General features: G+C 45.6%; 1 protein-coding gene across 2 annotated transcripts; it reads right to left on the bottom strand.

Moving 5' to 3' along the window:
* Positions 1–4,630: 4,630 nt before the first annotated feature.
* On the bottom strand, positions 4,631–15,155 carry COPS7A (COP9 signalosome subunit 7A). 2 transcript variants are annotated; one of them, XM_033173422.1, is made up of 8 exons: positions 15,043–15,155; positions 12,354–12,564; positions 10,346–10,421; positions 8,988–9,076; positions 8,687–8,889; positions 6,727–6,832; positions 5,393–5,544; positions 4,631–5,186 (listed from the first exon to the last, which is right to left on the bottom strand). In XM_033173422.1, the coding sequence occupies exons 2-8, from the start codon at positions 12,513–12,515 to the stop codon at positions 5,147–5,149; spliced, it is 828 nt and encodes a 275-aa protein (XP_033029313.1). In that variant the 5' UTR covers positions 12,516–12,564; positions 15,043–15,155; the 3' UTR covers positions 4,631–5,146. The 2 variants fall into 2 exon arrangements, with proteins under 2 accessions (XP_033029313.1, XP_033029314.1); XM_033173423.1 differs by lacking the exon at positions 15,043–15,155 and adding an exon at positions 14,835–14,962.
* Between the last annotated feature and the right edge of the window lie 1,543 nt (positions 15,156–16,698).

Here is a 16,698-nt window from a genome sequence, read left to right as displayed (position 1 = left end):
GAAGTGACCTCAATCCTTTTCCTCTGTGAATCTGAAAAGGGCCACCAACGGGTCTCCATCCTGCATTCCTTAGCCGCAGGGGTCACCTTTCCTCCCAGTTTTCATGCTGGCTTTGCTTTTCAAAGGCAGGGAGTTGGTACAGACTTTTGGCAGGTGCTCAGGGATTATGTGAGATTAGGTCACCATTAGCACCTATTTCATGTGTCACTTTTTGCCTTTTCCTGCCTCCCCTTTGCCCACCATCCTGAGGGGAGGGGCTGGAGAGTTATGCATAGATCCATAGTCCTCTTGAAAGGGGTGTGTGTATTTGAATGAGGATTGTGGATATAGAAAAGCTCCAAAAACTGGATAGCTTCAATAACTCCTGTTCTTAGGTCTTGCTCTTTTTATTGCAATACACGTAAGATTTTTATTGAACCCCTTTTGCAGAAATTTCCAGGTCGATTGGATGCATTTAATGCTTTCCCCCCACTCCTTTCAGATCAGAACACTCCGATCTCTTCCAGGGTGGCTAAATATTGTGCTGCAGTATGCAGGGATTAATTTTCACAAACATATAATTTTGCTTTTCATGCCTGGCGTTTTATAGTATGATCCAGCTATTAGCAATTTTATTGCTGTGGGTTTCTATTTTGTTTTGTCAGATGTTATTTTATATATCTGCACCAAAGTTTCTTTCTCGTCACTGATCGTAACAAAGAGATCGACTGATTGAAAAGAGAAGAAGAAGAAGAGTTTGGATTTGATATCCCGCTTTTCACTACCCGAAGGAGCCTCAAAGCGGCTAACATTCTCCTTTCCCTTCCTCCCCCACAACAAACACTCTGTAAGGTGAGCGGGGCTGAGAGACTTCAGAGAAGTGTGACTGGCCCAAGGTCACCAGCAGCTGCGTGTGGAGGAGTGGAGACACGAACCCGGTTCCCCAGATTACGAGTCTACGGCTCTTAACCACTACACCAAACTGGCCCTAAATTTTCCCCATTCCACAACTGCAATACAGACATTCAAGGGTTGCTTGCTGCAGCTAAAAATATATATACATGCATACCAAGGGCGTTGGGGGAGGGGCTGTGGTCTAACCCCCAGAGCCTCTTGGGCTTGCCGATCAGAAGGTCGGCAGTTCAAATCCCCACGATGGAGTGAGCTCCTGTTGCTCTGTCCCAGCTCCTGCCAACCTAGCGGTTCGAAAGCACACCAGTGCATGTAGATAAATAGGTACCACTGTGGCAGGAAGGTAAACGGCATTTCTGTGTGCTCTGGTTTCCGTCACGGTGTTCCGTTGCAACAGAAGCGGTTTAGTCCTGCTGGCTACATGACCTGGAAAGCTTTTCTGTGGACAAATGCCAGCTCCCTCGGCCTGAAAGCAAGATGAGAGCTACAACCTCAGTCGCCTTTGACTGGACTTAACTGTCCAGGGGTCCTTTACCTATACCAGGGATACAAACTTGAATAAAATATGGGGGGCACAGGTAAGCCCCGCCCCACATAATCAGTCACGGGACACAGCACACAAACACTATTTGAATGGGAATTCCCCTCAACTTTGAAGGGGTCTGCCCCCTTAAACATTTTATTGGGAGGGCCAAAGGGATCTCAGCCCCTAGGAGTTGGTTCCTATGGAGTATACATATTATCAGTTATTTTATTTTATTTGCACAGTGCCATCAATGCACATGGCTCTTCTTGGTTTTCTAATGGTATGCAGCATGACAAAGCAAGAAACAGTAAAAGGAGGGGGGGGGGAAGTTTCAGAAAACAACCTTGGAGGCACCAAAGGTCCTGATGGAAGGAAATATGAGAGTTCTTTGAGCTGAGGGAATAATCTTACTCTGCTGCAGGTCTAGTGAAGGACTTGAAATTTGGGGGTCAGTAGACTCATGTTAAACCACAGAGCCTAGGGCTTGCCGATCAGAAGGTTCAAATTTCCGCAACGGGCTCAGAGCCCATTGCTTGGTCCCTGCTCCTGCCCAACTAGCAGTTCGAAAGCACGTCAAAGTGCATAGATAAATAGGTACTGCTCCGGCGGGAAGGTAAACGTTTCCATGCGCTGCTCTGGTTTGCCAGAAGCGGCTTTGTCATGCTGGCCACATGACCTTGAAGCTGTACACCGGCTCCCTCAGCCAATAAAGTGAGATGAGCGCCGCAACCCCAGAGTCATCCGCGACTGGACCTAATGGTCCCTTTACCTTTACCTAGACTCAAGTCACATAGTTGGTTTCCAGGGGGAGGAATGGAAGCGCAACATAAATGGAACCAACCATAGAGGCTGCTTTGAATCACCAATACCAAATTTTGATCAACAGTTGCCCAGATGGATACAAATGCAGAGCGGTTTCCCCGCCCTCTCAAACCCAGATGAGACTAGGAGTTTGTGTATTATCTTATTGAAATGCCTGTGACTTCCTTCTAACTACCCATTATCAGCCATGACCTTCCTTTTGCATCATAATTCCCTTTCTGCTTTCTTTTACTTCTCCCAAGTAAGCATGGGGGGCGCCTCTCTTCTGTTTTTAACTGAGACAGTTCATAACTAATTATTATTATCTGTGCCCCAACCTACGCACGCCAAGGTCAAAAGTGCTATGTGTGTTCTCAATTTGTTTCTGAATTCAAATCAACAGCTCGTCTTTAAATCCATGATTGGTTTGGGACTCAGTGCCTAAACCAGGGGTGGTTAACCCATGGAAGGGGGGCCTGATCTGCACCTCTCTCTCTCGAACAATTTTTTTTACTGGCCCCTTCATATTCCTCCTTCCATTTTGGCAGCAACAGCAATAGGGGAAGCAGCACAGTACAGTCGTACCTTGATCTCAAACCTCTTGGCTCCTGAACAAATTGGCTCCCGAACGAGTGAGTGTTCCGGTTTTCGACCGATTTTTGGAAGCCAAACATCTGGCGCAGCTTCCAATTGGCTGCAGGATGCTCTTGTAGCCAATCGGAAGCCACGCCTTGATTTTCGAATGGTTTCAGGAGTCAGACTCCCAGAACGCATTCTGTTTGAGAACCAAGGTATGACTAGGATGGGTGGAGGTTTAAACTTCAGGGATACAAATCACCCCTCTTGCATCACCAGATCAATCACTTGGCGAGCAAGGAGGAATCACTCCGCCTGCATGGGTGCAATTATGTGTGAAAGTGTGGGGTGGCCACACCAACCATTTTGCCACTCCCACCGCTGGCATATGGCGCATAGCTGTCAACCTTTTCCTTTTTTTGCGGGAAATTCCCTTATTATAGCATTGGGAAATAGCAGGGAGGGTTGACAGCTATGTATATAGCGGTGGGGGACAGCAGGGAGGGTTGACAGCTATGGGCTCCCAATTGGCCAAGCAAGAAGCCGTATCAGAGTTCAATGACATATTCCAGTTAGGCAAAAACAGTTGAGGGAGGTACAAAGCAGTGTGGCAGAGCCTAAGAAGAGGCTTGAGAATGAGATTAAGAGTTGCGTGCTAGACTGTATTTCACCCCTGGGCCAGATGTTCCTCAACCTGGAGCCATTTATTTAAAAGCATAAAGATAAGTTTCTGCTAATTACCTTCTTCCAGAAAACCCTCTTCCAAAACAGATTCATCGCTGCATAGCTCGACAAAAGGTGCATCAAACACAATCCCCGCATTTTCAATGACCAGCAGCTATCAGCTGGAGATATATCCAAAATATAAAACAGGATTACGTGTTTCTGCATGCCGAGAGAATTTTCTGTGGAAGCGGAGGTCTAGAACGTTTAACTACCTTTTAATGGCTAAGTAAGAATTCTATTTTTTAAAAAGTTTTTTTTAATTGATTTTCATCAAGTTATGAATGAAAAAGCACCAAGTTTCCTCTGTGGCTTTCTATTTTCAGTGGTGGGTGAGATCTACCCCAACCCCTGATTTTAAGATGTGCATATATATTGGTCTATGCTAGAAATGGATTGCAAGGAACCACCACAGTTTCAACACTATGAGACCTGGGACAAACATGGCACGTATACTGAAGTTGCACATTTTGCCAGACTACTGAATGGTCAGAAACCCAAGCTTTTTTTTAAAATAAAAACTCACATGTTCATTTTTTCAGTTATTAGAGGGTGCATATACAATGTGGTCTCTCTAGGAGTGCTGCAGATTTTTGCTGCCTATGCTACTTCTGATACAGGCAAAAATGTTTTCCTTTTTAACCAGGCATTTGGTTGTATGATTTACATCCTATGCCCTTTTAAAATGTGTTTTTTGGTGGTGGTGGTGGTGGGGCTACAGGGTTGTTGTTTTCATTTTTGTTATGTATTTTGTGGTTTTCTATCTTGATTTTATTCTGTGAAATGCCTTGAGACCCCTGGGTATATAAATTCAATAAATAATAATAATAATAATAATAATCCCACTAGTTGGTCACCAACGTAATAAAAGTGACAGGGGCAAGGCCTCTCTCTCCTATGGCCCCAATCTTTCATTTGGGGGACATGAAATAATTCTATCCCATGCCAAAGGGAATTCTGAGCTCCACACACATCACCTCCCATCCTGTTTCCCCAAAAAGAGAAGGGTCTCCAGTGCGGTAATGAAATGAAACCAAAGTGAAGACAGCTCCTGTAGATATGTCCATAGATTTATTTCTTTAAATCGCTTTATATATTTATACTTTTTTTTCCCAAAACAATCCATCCGACACACTCACACACGCCCCCTCCCCACCCGATCCCAGGAAAGCAAATGATTTGAGATGTCAAACTGCGTCCCAGAGCAAATGTCCCAGGGTCTGCTCGCAGAACTAAAGTGGCTAACAGCTGCCAGATTCATTTCCACCCAGGCTTCCACAATATTCTGTTGGGTGCAAAGATAACTGAAACAGAGGTCACTTTATGGCTCTTTAAGATGCACCCCACACGAGGATGGGGACAGGGAGAGACAGAGAAGAGGGAAAGCAAAAAAAGAAGTCGTCGCAGGCAGAAAATAAGTGGGAAGGATTATGAGAGAGCAGCGGAAGGTGAGAATGGATGAAAGTAAGAGGGGAGGAGCAAAATGGAAAGAACAAACTACATGCAAGGGGGAGGGGAACAGAAAGAGAAATTGGGAAAGGGGGAAGGGGTTGCACGGAAAGACACCCAGGTTGGAGAAGAAAGCATCACGCGGGGGACACCTGCCGTCCTCCCCAGCCAAAGGTCCTGCTAGTTCGACTTGGACCAGATCTTTGCACTGCCTCGGAGCCTGCAGAGAAGGAAGAGGTGTTAGAATGAGCGCCGGCAGGAATTTCGCCTAAATTAGGGATTTTATAGACACTGCATGGTTAGTAATCACTGAGCCCCAAGGTAAGGGAGTTGAACTGCAGGCGAAACACAAGATGTGTGTGTGTGTGTTTTTCTAGCCCATGTGCAGAGAGAAGATGGCCAGCCTTGAACAGAATTCCACCTCACCCTTTGCCTTTGGAAGCTTTTTTGCTGGCCTGCCGCTGGTTGGTACCCGGAGCAGGCTCCCGGAGTTCGGAAAGATGCTGCTCAGGATCCTGGGATGTCGCGGCGGCTGCGGCTGCTGTCGTCACTTTAATTGTCTTCTTCAGATTTGCTACCTGCTGGGGCAAGAGGGCAGGGGGAGTGGGGGGGGGGGGAGAGTAACAAGGAGAACAAAATTAAAGTGCCCAATTTAAAGCAAACAAACAACAGCATAGTTCATTACCCTGGAGGGGAAAAAAACCCCATGTATGCACCAAGAATACAGGAAAGTTCTCTCCTGGCAGCTCAAGGAGAAGGTAGCTAGGCAATGCCTCACCAGACTTAACTGAAGGATGTTATCTTCTCTCAACACCCCAACCAAGGTGTCCAACTTCTGATTTAGGAGGGATCTGTCTCTGCAAATGTTTCTACAGTGTCCTCTGGTGTCCTGCATCATTTGCTGCAGGGACTTTCCATTTAAACTGAGGCTGCATATTTGTGTGTCATCTGATGTCATAACGATGTCAGATACTGATGATTTGGTTGTCAAAGTTGGCCTACAGGAGTGGGAATGATAAGGATATGGCCTGCCAAGCCAAGAAAGTCCCCCACTCCTGCTCTGCATACACTTTATGATGGGCAAACTAATGCCAGTGTACTGGAAGAAGCAAAGACCACCAGGGTTGAAGTGATGATTCTTCAACATCAACTTCACTGGACTAGTCATGTTGTGCGGATGCCTGATGATCGTCTTCCAGAGCAACTACTCTATTCCCAACTTAAAAATGGAAAGTATAATAATGCTGGTGGTCAACAAAAGAGGTTCAAAGACTCCCTCAAGGCAAGTCTTTAAAAAGGTAGTATAAACACCGACAACTGGGAAACACTGGCCTGTGAGCGCTCCAATTGGAGAACAGCCTTTACCAAAGGTGTCATGGGTTTGGAAGACGCTCAAACTCAGGACGAAAGGGAGAAACTTGCTAAGAGGAAGGCACGCTTGGCAGAACCCTCACCATGACCAACTCCCGCCCGGAAACCTAGGTCCCCACTGTGCAAGGATGTGTGGATCCAGAATTGGCCTCCACAGTCACTTATGGACTCACTTTTGAAACCGTGTTTGTGGAAGACAATCGTACTCGGCTACAAGTGATTGCCAAAGAAGAAGAAGAAGAGGGAATTGCATCTCTGAGTTTAATTCATTTGGGGGAGAGTGTACCTCAGCCACTCAAGTGTTCCAGGAGTATAAATGCAGCATATAACCCTATGCTTCAACACGTTAGATACCACGGAGAAGCTCTGTCTCAGTCCTGCTCGCTCACCTCACTCTCAATCTGCTGCTTGAGACCCAGCTGCTGCTCTTTGTGCTGATTAGCCCGGCTCACTTGTTCTTCGATGCTCGAAAGGACGACCTCACAGCCCTGGCACCTGTAAGAGGCAGGCAAAAGGTGAATAAGGCAGGACAGAGGCCTGCAAAGCTGCCAACAGGTGAACATCTGATAAGAGAAGCACAAAGCCTTAGAGAAGAAGGAGGAGCACAGGCATCAAAATACAATTCTGTAGAATTACAGGAAGCAGAGAAGTGGGAAAGATGGAAGAAGAACGTGGGGTTTAACATACAGGGCTGCAATACATATATAAAAACGCCACCATTAGGTTTTGCCACAGCTAGGGCCAGGGTTGTTTATGCCACAACCCCACTGAAAAAGCTCAGGGTGCAATCACCGAAATTCAGCTTCTGAAGCATCTCAGCTTTTAATTTAAAATAAACCACAAACACACATACAAAGTTGTTAGCGCTTACTGCTATAGTGTAAAGCTTCCCTGCGCAACCTTCCAGAGAACAAAAGGTTAACAAGATACAAATCCCACAATTAAAACGGAAACTTAAGCAATAAACATAGAATTCAAATATGCCAATGGGCTTGTCCGATATTGAAACATCATTACAGCGGCTCACTGCCAAGTCTGAAATAAGTTTTTGCTCAGGTTCTAGAGGCTGCCAAGGTACAGAAGGAACCCCTATGGGTCACATAAACATCTGAAACTTGGCTTTCCTGAAATGAAATTGAACTGTAAGGGGGCTACAACAGCACAAAGAAACTTGGAGAGCGGGCTCAAGTAAAGAGCAGCATAGCATGCAAAGTGGAAGGCCTTCCAACTCAGAAGCTCCACAAATACATGGTGCAAATGTGACCCAGTGGTTCTTATCTACCATTGATTGTGGCAGCTTGTATGGTGCAGGAGGGAAAGCAAAATGCCATGAAAGCTCATCTGAGGCTGATGAAAACAACAGCAGCCAAGTAAGAGGTTCTATTACACTCATATTTTTGGTACCAGTTTTTTGGGGGGGGTATTTTAAAATAATTATCAATAGGTGTTTTGATTAAATCTCAAAAGTTTTAATATCAGCTGGTGGAGGAGCTGAGGAGCTGCAGAGCCAAAGTAGGGTGTAAGGTACCTGATGACCCAGATCATAACACAGTTTTGATAAGTGGCTATCTGGGGTGTTTTTCTGATTCTTCAGCATGGCATTAAGTACATGGGTTGTACTTAAGGAGAGCCCCATCCCTGCCCCAATCAAAGCTGCTGGAATACAGCATCAGCAAAAGGTAAGCCTGGGTCCCTAATATCTGAGGGCTGGTCCTTCTTCCATCTGCTAACAAGCAGTGCCAACAAGCTTTTGTTTTGCAACCTGGGAATCGCTTTCTTTGGGTGTTTTTTTGGTCATACAGTGGACGCTCGGGTTGCGAACATGATCCGTGCGTGAGGCACGTTCACAACCTGCAGTGCCGTGTCTGCGCACGTGCGGGTCGCGATTCGGCGCTTCTGCGCATGCGCCGAAACCCGGAAGTAACCCGTTCCGGTACTTCCAGGTTCGGTGCGGTGCGCAACCCGAAATCGCGCAACCTGAAGCAGCTGTAACCCGAGGTATGACTGTACATGTTTCTGGTCCTTGAAGTAAAGAGAACATACTGCTTTAAATGCGTTGTAGCTTTTTGCAGGGAACTAACAAAGGGAGATGTTCAGGAATTACAAAGTTTGGTGTATGAAGCCACTTAGCCATTCTCACATCATAACACAAAACGGTTAGCAAAAGAAACACATGGTGGACACTGTGGAGCGCCCAACAGTGTGGCACCAAGGAGGAAGAAAGAGTTGCTATTGTTAGATTCCGCCCTGCAATCAAGATTACGTCTAGTTCCTTCTGCCAGAAGAACTCAGTTACAGCATGCCCTACTGGTCTGTGCTTGGCCTGTGTAAGTTCACAGTCTTCCTTACCATTCCTGAAGGGTGCGAGTGATGGCGCTGAGTTCCTCCCTGCGGATGTCCCTCCCAATGCTGTAATCGACCTCTAATCGCTGGTTGCGTTGGTCCAGGCTCCCCCGCAGTACATCTGCGTACACGGCCTCAATCACCAAGTCCTCCAGCTGACGCACATTCTTCAGCTGGAGCTGCTCCAGCAGCACTGCGTACGGAATGCACTGTGGGCGGTGGTGGGGATACAAGCCGGCGTGAGGTGCAATCCCCCCCAAATAATGAGGAGGACAGGCAATAGAACAAGAGGCACATATATTATTACCTTGAGCTTGGAAGCCAACGTGACAACAGACAGATGGCGCAATTTGTTCTTCTGAGCCTCTGTTAACGGAGGCAGATTCCCAGCTTCAGCTGCTCTCGGGAGACAGAAAGAATAGCTATTATCACAGCAGGTTCAATTCCTTCAAATCTTCGTTGCCAGCTTTGGATTAGGTTCCACCGTCTCTTTCCATGCTCCATCTTTTTTTCCAAATTTCTACTGCCCAGTACTTTATTTTGGGTCAGTCTCAGAGGCCCTGCTCTCAAACTGCTAAGGTGGGTTCTCCCCTTCAACAATGTACAAACATTTACGTAAGCAGAACACATACATATACAGTGATTCCCCCCCCCAACCCTCCAGTAATCCTACACACACACACACACACACACACACACACACCCCACACACTCACTCGGATATAGACCCTGAAAGTAACAAATCCAGAGTAGGCCAACAAGTCTAAATAAATGCCCACAACATTCAATTAATGTTTGATGTTATCGCTACCAGTAAAGGTAAAGGACCCTTGGTAAAGAACAAGGTGAAGTCCAGTCAAATGGGACTATGGGGTGCAGCGCTCATCTCGTTTTCAGGCTGAGGGAGCTGGCGTTCGTCCACAGGCAGCTTTCCAGGTCATATGGCCAGCATGACTAAACCACTTCTGGTACAACAGAACACCATAACGGAAGCCAGAGCGCATGGAAATGCCGTTTACCTTCCCGCCACAGCAGTACCTATTTATCTACTTGCACTGACATGCTTTCAAACTGCTAGGATGGCAGGAGCTGGGACAGAGCAATGGGAGCTCACTTCATCACGGGGATTCAAACCGCTGACCTTCTGATCGGCAAGCCCAAGAGGCTCAGGCGTTTAGACCACAGTGTCACCCGCATCTAACCACCCCATTCAAGCAATATTTGCTGTTATCGCTACCACTCCAGGGCCTGTCCAAGAACTGAGAGTCATTCTGCTCATATGCAGCACAAGCCCACCGTACTTGGCCAGAGGCAGTAGAAAAAGGAGTTGCAACAAAGAAGGGTAGGATACAAAAATAGAGACGACAGAGCAGATTAGCGAGATCACAAGCTATTGGACAACCCTCCACAATACTTCAATATCCAATGGCCCCGTTTTGTATCCTCATCTCCTTTCTGATCTATAGAAATGTCACCCACATCCTTCTGCAATCCTTGATCCTAGGCAGGATTGGTCCTGAGCTGGTACACCCTGATTTAGGATAAAGGCTTTTATTTTATTTCTCCAGATCCCTTAATTGCGTTGGCTCTGCTCTTGCTTTTCTATACCTTGCCTCACAATCACAATTGACTATTCCTGTTTCCCAAGAACAAGAGAAAACATACCTAAGTAATCTGAGTATGTCCCATACGCAAAGACTGTCAGTAGTCGGAATACAGCGGAGAACTCACTGTCAGCTAGCTGAAGGAAAGGGGGGGGGGAGAGAGAAACACCAGTAGAAACATATGAGAAATTACAACCATTTCTATTTGCTTAAAAAATCCTTTCCAATCTGTCTCAAAGGCAGGAACAGCACAAGTTTAATTGCTAATGAAATTGCTAAGAGTTCTAGTGTGTTCTTCTCTTAGAAATGCTAGTTTTCTATCATTTACTGACATATGTCTCCACTGCGGCCCAGAATAATCCATTCAAAGGTCTACCACCTCAATGAGAACCATGTCAGTGTGTGTTTGTTACACACACTCCTCACAACTTTCCTCATCTTGGCTGGCTGCATTTTACAGGTGCTCAAATTGCAACTTTTTGTAGCTGAGAAAATGCAATCCCTGCTCAGCCACAAAGCTTACTGGATGACCGTCACTCAGCCTAGCCTACTACACAGGAAAGATGGGATAAATTTATAAGGTAGCCAGATTTTCAAGAAGGTTGAGAGGGTGAAGAGCAGAATACCTATTTTTCCTCCCTGCCACTACAGCAAGTTTTTCCTACTATGTATTAGGATTCTGTGCTGCTCTCATTGAAAAGCATTGAAAAGAACACTGTATGACAGTTACAGATAGGTAGCCGTGTTGGTCTGCCATAGTCAAAACAAAATAAAAAATTCCTTCCAGTAGCACCTTAGAGACCAACTAAGCTTGTTCTTGGTATGAGCTTTCGTGTGCATGCACACTTCTTCAGACACACTGAAACAGAAGTCACCAGGCCTTTATACAGGTGAAACTCGAAAAATTAGAATATCATGGAAAGGTTCATTTCTTTCAGTAATTCAACTTAAAAGGTGAAACTAATATATGAGATAGACTCATGACATGCAAAGCGAGATATGTCAAGCCTTTATTTGTTATAATTGTGATGATTATGGCGTACAGCTGATGAGAACCCCAAATTAACAATTTCAACTTTGGGGTTTTCATCAGCTGTATGCCATAATCATCACAATTATAACAAACAAAGGCTTGATATATCTCTCTTTGCATGTCTATCTCATATATTCAACTCCAGTAGCTAATGAAACAATTGCTTACATAAATGGACTTTTCCACGATATTCTAATTTTCCGAGTTTCACCTGAATATAGTGAGAGAGTGGGGGGGGGTATTACTCAGAAGGGTGGTGGGAATGGGTGATTGGCTGATAGGTGTGGAAAACCTGTTGGCGACTGTTAACGACTGCAATTGGTCTTACAGGAAAAAGCAAGGGGTGAGATGACAGCTTAGGAAAATGGTATACTGGCAATGGTTTCCATATTGACTTCTCTGGCAAATGACCCCTAAATATCAGTTATGGACCTTCTAAGCACTGCAGAGGATGCACCATGTAGAGCACCAGCTAGTCCTCGCCATAATCCTTGCAAACTAATAGCATGCCAGGGAAGACACACTAGTCCTCCCTTAACGCCACCCATCATGAGGGAAAATCAGCAGCCCTACAGGGAAGCTTGTGTGCCATTACTGATGACCTCATTCCAGAATCCCAGATGGCTTTAAGGAACCCCAGGGCTTCACAAATGCCCTATGAAAAGCACCTACTCATAGCCTGTTTTCTTCAATCATTATGAGGAAAGGCCCCTAATCCCCATTCATTACCACACACCAGTTTGTGGCAGCTAGTCAGGGAGAAACCTGCTGGAGCTGCTCATTTAAACGTAGTGCAGAAATAAAGTTGTCAGGAGGTGTGAAACACTGAAACCCTGCTTTGTAGTGGAAATGTGTGAGGTTTATATATATATAGTCATAGTGCTATGTCAGGGCTAAGAGAGGCTGCCTTGCTTACCCTAAATAGAGGTATGAGGGTTTACTCCAATTTGGGGGGGAGGGAGTGGATTCCTTCATCTGCCTGCTTAGAGCACTATAAGGTCCCCTAGGCCATCATCTTCCACATCTCAGAGCTCACCTCGCGAACATTGGGCATGTCCAGCAGTTCCCCAAAGACGTAAATGCCAGGGGCTTCGAGCACTTGATGAATGAGGCTGGCCAGGGCAGCTCCACGGGCAGATTTCGCCAGCAGCAGGAACTGCTCCTGGTTCTGCCCAGTCACCTTCACCTCAGCTGCCATGATGTCACCAAGTCAGCCTGCTTCAGGGCCAGACCGCAGCCTCCGCAAGCTAAAGGAAGGAGCAAATTTGACAGCTGAAGATTTCCCTCCCATTCTTTCCCCAGAACCAAAAAAACACGTTAAACATGTACAATGGTACCTTGGCTTGCAAACAGTCTGGTTTGCATACATTTTGGATTACAAACACGTCAAACCCGGAAGTGAGTGTCCCGGTTTGCAAACTTTTTTCAGATTACGACCCATTTTTTGGGGGGGGGGGATTATGAACAAATTTAACCCATTGGCAAAAGCGCGCCTTGAGTTACAACCTGTTTTGGTTTACAAACGGACCTCTGGAACGGATTATGGTTGTAAACCAAGATACCACTGTACATTTACACAGAACAGGAACATAGGGAGCTGCCTTGTATCAAGACTAGTGAAGTGAGGTGAGAATATTCTCCTGAGAATATTCTCAAGAATGAGAATATTATCAAGAATATTCTCTGCTAGAAAACTGTCCAGAGAATATTCTCCACAAACTGTAAATTCTAATGTAAGAACCAGTTTTACAACCCACATTTTAAAAAATCTAATAAATAATAAGTCGACCTGTGTTATTGCCAGTGTAAGTAATGAATATTGTTGTTTTTTTGATCCAGTTACATTACTGGGCATTGTGTCATTCACCATTGGCAGTTCTGAAAGGTGAGCTACAGAAAACATCTCCTTTTTTTAGTTTAAAAATGCTATTCATTCATTTAATTTGATGAACATTTGAATTCGTATGTATTTCAACTATATGTAATAGCCTTTTTTTCTATTTTGGTGTGACCTTATTCTTAGCAATTCTATACCATGGGCCATACAGTGTGATTATTATTTTTATACAGAAAGTAGCTTTAATGCTTTATACACTGAAAGTACCTATGCCTATACAATTATGTGTAACACCATGTGAGGTGGCCTTGATTTAAACAGCTGGTGTTTCTATATTTTTATTTAGTGCCAGTAACTTGTTTTTGCAGTGCCATTCAATGGTACAAGGTCAAAGAATGTGAATTTGCTGCATTGCCCCACTGAATAAAAGTATCTGTGCAGTTTTTGGTTGCCATCTGAACAAGTTTACTCATGAATAAACATGTATATTAACTAATTATATCATTTTCAATGCATTAAAATGAATATTCTATTTTAAATGAAAATTCTCTAATATTCTCATTAATTGAGAATATTCTCGAGAATATTCTCCAAAAGATTGTTCTTGAGAATTTATTATCACTAACCAAGACAGATCATTAGCCCATGTAGCTCAGAATTACCTACTCAATTCCCCAAGGTTTGAGGCAAGAGTCTCTCCCTGTGCTGTTTTGGAGATGCCAAGGATTGAACCTGGCATGTTAAACACGCAGAACATGTGCTCTAACACTGAACAACAGCCCTGGTTATACAGGGCGAGTCCTTTAAAAGAGGCCCCGTGGATACAGAGTACACATGTTCCACGGGGCCTCTTTTAAAAGCCTCACCCTGTACTAGTGGAGTATGTGGCTATTGGTCACCCCTTAACAAAGCATTCTGTGGGCTACTCAAAAGAGAACATGAAAGAATAACATTAACATTTCACAATGCAATACAAACATAGTAAGATTAAAACAACATCAGAATATACTGCTGATTATACATCTGATTAGCTGAGCCCTAGCATACCTGCTCATATAAACAGCAGCAGTAGGTTTATTATGGGACCAACAATTTAACCCGATGGACGGTAGAATTTTTTTTGTTAACTCCTTAACAATCCAGGTAGCCAAAGAAGGCTACATTCCTAACCCGATCCCACCCATGTCCCACTTTCTTGTGAGCAAGGCCTGCTGAATTCTGAGTAGACATGGTTAGGGCTATGCTGCAGTTTACAAAGGCAGCTACACCCTGCCAACTCAGGGCTGTGTGTAAGGTAATAAGGAGCACACGGGCAGATCCGTTTGGGTCTGCAGGGCCTGGCCCAGGGATAGAAAAGGTAGGTGGGGGGGGGGAGGATAGAGAATGGGGAATGGGGGCGATGCAGGAGGGCACCAGCAGGATCAGCGCAAAGAATCTGAGGGATGGAACAGGTGGTAGAAAGGGAGGTCCACCACCTGCTTTTCAGGTGAGCGGGCCAGGGCCGGTCCAATACATTTTGGTGCCTGAGGCAGACCCCAAAATGGTGCTCCGCTTCCCCACCAAGGAAAAAGGAGTGAGGGAAGACTACATTAAGAACAAGGTGGGGGTGGGGGTGGGGTGAAGAATGACACCGGGGTCTGCTTCCCCTGTGGATCCTGTTGCCTGAGGCGCTCGCCTCACCTTGCCTCGTGTGTGGGCCAGCCCTGAATAAAGGTCCATATCCGGATCTGCTGCCCCTGTGGATCTTGCTGCCTGAGATACCCTCTCATCTTGCTTCATGGGTGGGCCGGCCCTAGCAGTGGGGGACACAGAGACCCATCTCCCTCTCTCAAGTCTCCTCCTCCACCCCCAGGCAGAGGAGACAACCGCTTGCCAGGCCGCTCCCTACCTGAGGTCTTTCCCTTCCCCGCCGGGACCCGCTGCTGGGGAGACCCTCTCTGCAAAAGAGACAGACCACTTCCGGGTTGGCGGCGTCACAGCTGCCCTCCAGGCCACGCCTCCTCGCGCCGCCGCCTCATTGGCCAGCTCTTCGCTTGGCCACGCCTCTCTTTTACATCGCCGGCGGAGGAGCTTTCTGAGCAGCGAGGTCGCCTCTATCAAGGGGCTTCGGCCGTGTTTCTATGTTTTGCTTTCGGTCGGGCGGGAAATCGCCTGTAGATTTTTTTCCCCTCACGCTTGAGTAAGGGCCGTTTGCCTAGGGGAAAGTCCTGTCCAGCCAAGATCATATTAATCTATTTCCTTCATAAAATGTAATAAACCGCTTGGTTGTTCAAACGCACACAAAAAAACAACCCTCAAAAGCGAAAACTGTTAAAACCGCGAAAGACATTCACAACCCCGCTCTTGTAAAAATATACAAAAGTTACGATGGTAGAACAGATTAAGATTACCTCAACTTTCTAAGCACTTTACATTGTGGGCATATAGGAGAATAATACAACTTGGTGGCCAATCGGCAGCCACACACCAAAATCCCGGCCATATAAGCCCCACTCCTAAAAAAAAAAAAAAAAAAAAAAATACTGTACAGATCAAAACGCGGAGTGAGAAAACATGCCTGTGCCTTTGCTCCACGTTTTGGCAATTTTAAGGCTGGCTCTATGTACAGGTCGGCTTCGCCCTGATCAAGAGTACAGTCCTTTCAGCGATAGGAAAATGTTTATTAAAAATAAATAAACGAGGCAGAGTACCTTTGAGCATGTGCAAAGTACTCCCCGTTCCCCTCACAAAACCTAATCTCTTTCCTACTGCTCTATCAGGGTTTCCCAAACTTGGGTCTCCAACTATTTTGGGACTCCTATCATCCCTAGCTAGCAAAAACCAGTGCTCAGGGATGATGGGAATTGTAGTCCCAAGAAACAGCAGGCGACCCAGGTTTGGGAAACCCTGCTACATTCTGGAAATTAGCTAAGGCGGTGAATTCTGCAGCAGCAGAACCGGATGCCTTCATGTGCCCCAGCTGCAACAAAACATGTCTCTTCTACATCGGTCTCTACAGCCACAGCAGGCACTGCAACCATCCAACAGTTAGACCTGACACCCAAAGGCGCACTCCTCCATTGTCTTCCGAGACAGACGGATGCCAACTCAACAGTATGTCTGTGTTTAAAACTGGACAAAATTCAACGAAAGGATGGTGTGTGTTTTATAATAGAAAGAGACTGTCCCCTCCCTCTGTATATGAAGATGGGCCACTGTGCAATTGTCATTGAAAAGAGGGTATGGTAGTTTCAGACAAAAACTGTGTTCAGCTGAGGTACCTTCAAAAGACCACGAGAGGCTCTGATTTTTCAGTGCTGTTGGCTGGAAAGAGGCTCTTTCCAGTATGAGGAACAGTAAGACACCATCTGATATTGTCTGTCTGCCCGCCTGTCTGTCGCAACAAGCAAACAGACCCACCAATTGTAGAATGCTATTTCCAGAGAAATTTTCCTGACCCCTACTTTGTCATATTTTCAGGAACGGATGAATACACTTTTAGTCTCTTGGCCAATTGAAGAGCATTAGCGGTTTGGCTTTTGGTGTGGTTGTTTTTGTGTTCATT

Source organism: Lacerta agilis, chromosome 16 (genome assembly GCF_009819535.1).
Source record: "Lacerta agilis isolate rLacAgi1 chromosome 16, rLacAgi1.pri, whole genome shotgun sequence".
Taxonomy (NCBI): Eukaryota; Metazoa; Chordata; class Lepidosauria; order Squamata; family Lacertidae; genus Lacerta; species Lacerta agilis.
This window is presented reverse-complemented; position numbering and strand designations above follow the sequence as displayed.